General features: G+C 52.7%; 1 protein-coding gene across 1 annotated transcript in view; it reads right to left on the minus strand.

Moving 5' to 3' along the window:
• Positions 1–6,405, minus strand: part of LOC121273628 (zinc finger protein 219-like) — a 59,661-nt gene extending 53,256 nt beyond the window's left edge. Inside the window, exon 1 of the mRNA XM_041180773.1 lies at positions 6,237–6,405. Within this exon, the coding sequence (XP_041036707.1) occupies positions 6,237–6,405 (169 nt within the window). The remainder of the gene's footprint in view (positions 1–6,236) is intronic.
• Between the last annotated feature and the right edge of the window lie 1,304 nt (positions 6,406–7,709).

The following is a 7,709-nucleotide window of genomic DNA, read 5'->3' on the forward strand; positions in this document are numbered from 1 at the left end:
CACAAGTCAGGAGTGTGATGGGACACTCTCCCCCCAACTTGCCTGGATGAGTGCAGCTCCCACAACACTCGAGAAGCTCGACACCGTCCAGGACAAAGCAGCCCCGCTTGATCGGCACCCCATCCACCAACATTCACTCCCTTCACCACCGACGCACAGTAGCAGCAGTGTGTGTACCAGCTACAAGATGCACTGCAGCAACTCACCGAGGCTCCTTCGACAGCACCTTCCAAACCCAGGACTGCTACCGTCAAGAAGGACAAGGATAGCAGGTAGATGGGAAGGTCAATCTTTTTAGTTTTGGGTATATCTACATCACTCCCAAACTCGGTGGGAAATTCCAGCTCTCCCCTGGCTGATCTCTACCGTAGGGTTAGTAATTGACCCTATTATACAAAACAAGATGTAAAATAGCCTCTTTGTCGGCTGCTTCCATGGTGTATCATTCTAGAAAACTTTCTCAGATGCATTTCTTGGACTTGTCATCCAGGTTATTTTGCCGATTTGATGTGTCCAGTCTGCATGACTATTAAAGTCTCTCATGATCAGTGCTTTGCTTTAGTTATACATTCCTCTTATTTCTTGCTTACCCTCTGTTCAATGGGATAACTGCTGCTAGGGGGGCCCTATAATCTTATTCCCACCACCATTTTCTGACCCTTCTTATTTCCTCGCTACTTCCTGAGCTCCTGAGCCGAGATCCTTTCTCACTAGGGTGATCCTCTATTATCAAGGTCACTCCCACTTCCTTTCCATTTAATGGAAATGTCAAGCACCCTGGAATATTTTGTTTCACACTTGGTCAACTTGCAACCACACTGCTGCTCTTCTGAGCCAAGATCCTTTCTCGCTGCTGTCCTTATATGATCCTCTATTATCAAGGTTCTTCCCCTTCTTTTCCATCTCATGGAGATGTCAAGCACCCCGGAATAATTGGTTTCCAAACTTGGTCACCTTGCAACCACACTGCTGATCTCCTGAGCCAAGATCATTTCTCACTGCTGTCCTTATGTCATCCTCTATTATCAAGGTCACTCCAGCTCCTTGTCCATTAGTCTGTCTTTTTAAAATGTCAAGTACCTTGGAGCACTTGGATCCCAAACTTGGTCACCTTGCAACCACAACACGGCAATAGCTGCCGGTTCAGAACCCATTTGTTTCTATTTGTGCTATTAATACATCCACCTTGTGATGAATGTTTGGTGCGTTCAGAAAAAAAGCCCCTTTAATTTCACTTTTTACCATTTATCCCGGATGTGACCTCATGCTCTGAAAGTGCCACTGCGGTTAGACTTTTTTAATCCCTCCCTGTCCTATTCTGCTTGTCTTTACTCAATTTGCTAAATTGCTCTGTTGCTTCGATTTCTCTCTTCAGCTTTCTAAATTTCCCCTTCCCTAACACCCCTCTCCCCCCACTACCCCCCCCCAACCCCACCACTTCTCTCCTTTCCCCACCTTTCGGCTTAAAGCCCTATCTTGCAACTGTACAGGGCATTGGCGAGTCCGCAACCGGAGTACTGCGTAGAGTTCCGGTCTCCTTACTTAAGGAGGGACGTACTCGCTCTAGAAGCCGTTGGGAGAAGGTTCGCTCGGCCGATTCCCGGGATGAAGGGGGGGTTTGTCTCATGGGGAAAGTTTGAGCAGGTCGGGGCCGGTACCCATCGGAGTTTAGAAGAACGAGAGGGGATCTTATTGAGACAGATAAGATCCTGGTTGTGGGGGGGGGGGCTTGACATGGTGGATGCTGAGAGGATGTTTCCCCTCATGGTGGGGAGGAATCTAGAACCAGCCGTCGAACCATTTACAGCACAGAAGGAGGCCGTTCAGCCTATCGAGTCCATGCTGGCTCCCTGAGGAGCAAACCAGTCAGCCTCATTCTCCCCCTCGATCCTCGTGGCCCTGTAATTTTATTTCCTTCTGGCGTCCATACAATTCCCTTTCGAAATCATTGACTGCTTCTGCTTCTGCCCCCTCCACTCCGAGGGCAGCATGTCCCAGGTCATTACCACATGTGCTATGTTAAAGAAGTTCTTTCTCACATCCACCCCCAACCCTTTCATCTCTTACAGAAATCCTTAAATCTGTGTTCTCACCTCCCCTCCCCCCCCCCACCCTCCCCGACCCCCCTCGTCCTTGTACCATTAGCTGATGGGAACAGATTTCCTTTGTCCACCTTATCTAAACCTTGTTCACCTCTATCAGATCTCCCCCCTCCCCCACCTCCTTCGTTCCGAGGAGAACAGCCCCAGCTTCTCCAACCTCACCTCGTGGTTAAAGTCCCTCATCCTGGGAGCCATTCTGCTAAATCTCCTCTCCACCCTCTCAGGGACCCTCACCTCCTTTCTAAAGTGTGGTGACTGGAGCTGGAATCAATACTCTAGTTGTGGCCTAACCAGGGCTTTATAAAGTTTCAGTGCATCTTCCCTGCTTTTGTTCTCAATCCCTCTATTTCTGAAGCCCGAGGTCCCATGTGCTTTGCTAGTTCATCTCTCACTCCGTCCAGCCACCTTCAATGGTCTCTGCACATGAACCCCCAGCTCCCTCTGTCCCTGCTCACTAACTGTGCCATTAAGTCTACATTTCCTCTCCCTATCCCCTCTGCCAAAGCGCATCGCCTCACCTTTCTCCGCACTAAACTCCCTCTGCCACTCGCCTGCCCCTTCTGCCAGTCTCCCCACGGAACCTCTTGCAGCCGATTGGCATCACCCTCGCTGTCTGCCGCTCCTCCCCAGTTTGGTACCATTGCCAAATTTTGAGATCCTACCCTAAGCATAATCAGCCTTTCCAGTCCCTCCCCCCCTCTCAATTATCCATTGTTTGATGAGGAGCATTTGAAACTTAATGGGTTAGGACATGGGTGGGGGGAGCCAGTGAGGACAGGGGTGATAGCGGAATGGAAGGAATAAGAGCAGCTGAGTTTTGGGCAAGAAGCCCGTCCAACTGGGAAAATTTATGGAAGATAATGTTAAGCCCGCGGACTAGTTTTGAACACGTGATTGGAACTATAAATTGACAAAAGCCAAGCTGCAGTCAGCAGTACCGGGCTGGGGCAGCACGGGTTAATTTGGACATTTACTAAAAGGACAGTGACTCATCTAAAGGGTTTGGACATCGACTGACTGCTATCAGGGAACAATGGTACCAGGGAAATGCCATTACCGGCCACCAACTAACGCAATCGAGAAGTCTGATTAACCAATACAGTGGCACAAAGGACATATCATTCATACAGTACACTCAAGGAATTATGCAACTAAGTTCTGCGCCCCAGACAACAGTACTGGAAGTGGAGTCATTCAAGCCCTCATTAACTTTGGAGCAGTGTGACGTTACTGTGTCACCCCAAACAGCAGGAGAAAGTGATAATGTACAAACAGTTGGAGAAAGTGACAATATTCGCCTGGATACACCTTTCATGTAAAACCCCGTATTGTTTCACCCGGTGGGGAGCTGATGACATTTGTCTGGACTTTGCGTGGAATCAACCAATTGGACACTGGAACAGCAGGAAATATGTTTTGACATGTCTGAGTTAAATTATTATCAAGGAGGGGCAGGTCTGAGTTGTCTGGGCTGCAGTTGGAAGGAGGGTCAGGGCTGGTCACCTTGACTCAGGCCTACGATCAACACCGGACAGACCAGCCGTGATGGGGATTATAAGTTTCAGTCAAACGGTAGTGATATCGGTGTGAGGGTTTTGTGAAGGCTTGGAGTGAAAACTTGGGTGTTTTTTTTTTTTTGCTGGTATCCTGTAACTCGTTTCAGCCATATCTTGGTGATATTGGCCTGAGGGGTCTTTTTCTCCCTCGAGGTTTCAGGACAAGATGTGGTGTTTTGCCTGTGATTTTTTTTTTGTAAGGTTAAGCCTGAGTTGTGGTGACTTTGCGTCGGGTTACTAGGAGCGGGCTGTTTTAAACATTTTGGGGGCTTTGTGCTGTGGGATTGTGGGCGATTCAGTAAAGCGACTGCGAATTATCAGAAGAGAGCTGTCTCGCTGGTCATTCTGTTCATTCTATTCAAGCCGTACACACTTCACAGAATCACACGGTGCAGAAGAGGCCCCTCGGCTGGGTAAAAAGATTTTTCCTCACATCGCCCCTAAACCTCCTGCCCCTCAACTTGAACTTGTGTCCCCCCCTCGTGACTGACCCTTCAACTCAGGGGAACAGCTGCTCCCTATCCACCCTGTCCATGCCCCTCATAATCTTGTCCACCTCGATAAGGTCGCCCCTCAGTTTCCTCTGCTCCAACGAAAACAACCCAAGTCTATCCGGCCTCTCTTCATAACTTAAATGTTTCACCCCAGGCAACATCCTGGTGAATCTCCTCTGCACCCGCTCCAGTGCAATCACATCCTTCCTATAATGTGGCGACCAGAACTGCACACAGTACTCCAGCTGTGGCCTCTCCAAGGTTCTGTACAACTCCAACATGACCTCCCTATTTTTGTAATCGATGCCTCGATTGATAAAGGCAAGTGTCCCATATGCCTTTTTCACCACCCCACTAACATGCCCCTCCGCCTTCAGAGATCTATGGACACACGCGCCAAGGTCCCTTTGTTCCTCAGAACTTCCTAGTGCCATGCTGTTCATTGAATACTTCCTTGTCAAATTACTTCTTCCAAAGTGTATCAGCTCACACATTTCAGGGTTAAATTCCATCTGCCACTTATCTGCCTATTTGACCATCCTGTCTATGTCTTCCTATAGCCCAAGACACTCAACCTCACTGCTAACCACCCGGCCAATCTTTGTGTCATCTGCGAACTGGTGTCATGGACTTGAGTGTGGGGAGGCTCTCTGAGGGAAAAAGGCTCTCCCCCCCCCCACAGTACAGAATGGGACTCCGGCAAGGAGAGAATTCAGCTTAGCATTAAGGCTCTTTCAGCCTGTTTCCAGCTTAAGAGTTAGGCTTCATCAGCCTGTTTCCAGCTTAAGAGTTAGGCTTCATTGGCTTGTTCCCAGCTTAAGAGTCAGGCTGCATCGGCCTGTTTGCAGCTACGAGTTAGGCTGCATCGGTCTGTTTGCAGCTACGAGTTAGGCTTCATTGGCCTGTTTGCAGCTTAAGAGTCAGGCTGCATCGGCCTGTTTCCAGCCACGAGTTAGGCTCCACCGGCCTGTTTCCAGCTTGAGAGTTAGGCCTCAAAGCCTACTCCTATCCTGGAAGCAGGCTGAAAGGGCCTGTTTTCCGGCCAGGTTTGGGGTTTAGGCGTTTCGGCCTGTTCCCCGTTTGGACATTAGGCTTTCGGCCTAGGGTTGCCAACCCTCCAGGATTGGCCTGGAGTCCCCAGGACCTGAAGGTCAACCTCCAGAATGCCGCGTTAAACCCTGGAACCAAAAAAAAAAAAAAATCACTGGGGCGTTGAAAAAGATTGGGGATTTAAAAAAAAAAATCATTTTCTTTGAACATTTCCTTTCGCCGGGTATAAAAACATCAAGGAGAATTGGTCCTACGGTGGGAGGACTGGGCGAGAGCGAGTGTTGGGGGCTGGGGGGGCTGCAGGCCGAGAGCTGCCATTTTACACAGGCGGGCCAATTAAGGCCTGCCCAGCGTGTCCTGTGCGGGCGAGGGTGGGGGGGGTGGTGGGAGGAGGAGGAGAAGGAGGAGGAGGGAGAGTCAGTCGGTGGGTGGGTGGGTGGGTGGGTGGGGGGGGGGCCTTGCCTGTTGAGTTGGGACATGTTTGCGAAGGTGGGAAAATGAAGTCATCGGTCTTGCAAAAGCTTGGGGAAACCTCGCCCCGAGTGCCGGATCGGGACCCCCTCCAGGGAACGCGTAACACGGCAACCCCCCTCCCCACCCCAGCACCCCACCCCAGCACCCCACCACCACCAACACCAACCACCACCCCCCCCCCCCCCCCCCCCCCCCCGGGGAGAAAAAAAAATAGGGGCACGAGCGCGGAACCAGTCGGCTTTACCCCCACCCCCAACCCCGCGAGAGACGGACGATTGCGATAGAGCGGTGGGCCGTGGCGCTCGAGGGGTTAAGGGTTCGATCCTCGGCCCTACTAAAGCAGGCCCACGCGCCGGGTAGAGGGAGAATGGAAGTTGTGGAGGGGGGTGCGGGTGGTGGAGGGGATGTTAAGGGGGAGGGGAGGGGAGGGGAGCTGGTGACCCTGCCCTCCCGGGATCCTGCCCTTCCCGGGGCCCGTCCCCCAACAACTCCCACCCCACCCCACCCCACCCCCCCCCCCCACCACCGCCACCACCCCCTCCCACCCCACCCCACCCCACCCCACCAATCCCCCTCAGTTTCATTGAAGTGGAAAGCCTGGCATGGACCCCGGCGTCTTGGCAGGCTTTCAGTTGGCCGGCTGCCTGGGATACCAGCTCGGCTCATTAGCATTCCCCTCGGCGCCCTGTCAGCCGACCAGCTGTGCACTCGGAGCTGGCTGGCTGGCATCGCGATTGGCACAGATGGGCCGGGGGTGCGTGCCGGGGTGGGGGTGGGGGTGGGGTGGAGGGGGAGGGGGGAGGTGGTTAGGTAGGCTGGGAGAGGGTTAAAGACAGACAGAGAGAGAGAGAGAGAGAGAGAGAGGGAGAAAGAGAGCGAGGGAGTGAGGGAGAGAGCGAGAGAGAGACAGAGAGAGAGAGAGGGGAGAAAGAGAGAGAGAGAGAGACAGAGAGAGAGACAGAGAGAGAGAGACAGAGAGAGAGAGACAGAGAGAGAGAGAGACAGAGAGAGACAGAGAGAGAGAGGGAGAGAGAGAGACAGAGAGAGAGAGAGAGAGAGAGAGAGACAGAGAGAGAGAGAGAGAGAGAGAGACAGAGAGAGAGAGAGAGAGACAGAGAGAGAGAGAGAGAGACAGAGAGAGAGAGAGAGAGAGAGAGAGGGAGAGAGGGGAGAAAGATAGAGAGACAGAGAGAGAGAGGGAGAGAGAGAGAAAGAGAGAGAGAGAGAGATAGGGAGAGAGACAGAGAGAGGGGAGAGAGAGAGGGAGGGAGAGGGAGAGAGAGAGATAGAGAGAGAGAGAGAGAGATAGGGAGAGAGACAGAGAGAGGGGAGAGAGAGAGGGAGGGAGAGGGAGAGAGAGAGATAGAGAGAGAAAGACAAAAAGGGAACACACAATCCAGACAATGGCTGAGAGCGTCCAGAGGAGGAGGAGGAGAGTGTGGAGCGGGGGGTGGGGGGTGAGGGGGGTGCAAGCTGGTGGTGAGAGGGGGAGGGAGGCAGATTCGCAGGGGCAATACCAACAGGTTCCCTCCGGACAAGTTCAATGATCGGGTGCCCAGTGATGACCCACCACCCCACACCCCACACACACCTCCCCCCCCCCCACCACCCCCTCGCCCCGCCCGCACTTTCTCCCAGCCCCTCAGGCAGCCATCGGTAACCCACCTTAACCCAGAGCCAAGCGGCAGCTGATGGGTCTCTCACAGCCCTGCCTGCCACCTCCTCCTCTCAGCAGACACAGTCGGGTCCATAAGGCACAGTGGAGTGATCTACTGCGGGTGAGTGACGTCTGAGTCTCACATTTCCAATGCCCCCGGACCACCGCACACCCACCCCCAACACCCGCCTCCCCCTCCCCTCCCCTCGCAACTCCAAACAAACATACAGCAGACACCGCAAGGCTTTTGTTCAACATCCTGGATTCAGGGATAAAAGATGCGCTCCCGATTCACATTTTCATTACACAGCCCAAACCCCTCGATCAGATTGCAGTCTGTAACTCCCGGGTATCTGTTATTCTATGTATAAACCAC

The sequence above is a fragment of the Carcharodon carcharias genome (genome assembly GCF_017639515.1).
Source record: "Carcharodon carcharias isolate sCarCar2 chromosome 27 unlocalized genomic scaffold, sCarCar2.pri SUPER_27_unloc_1, whole genome shotgun sequence".
Classification (NCBI taxonomy): domain Eukaryota; kingdom Metazoa; phylum Chordata; class Chondrichthyes; order Lamniformes; family Lamnidae; genus Carcharodon; species Carcharodon carcharias.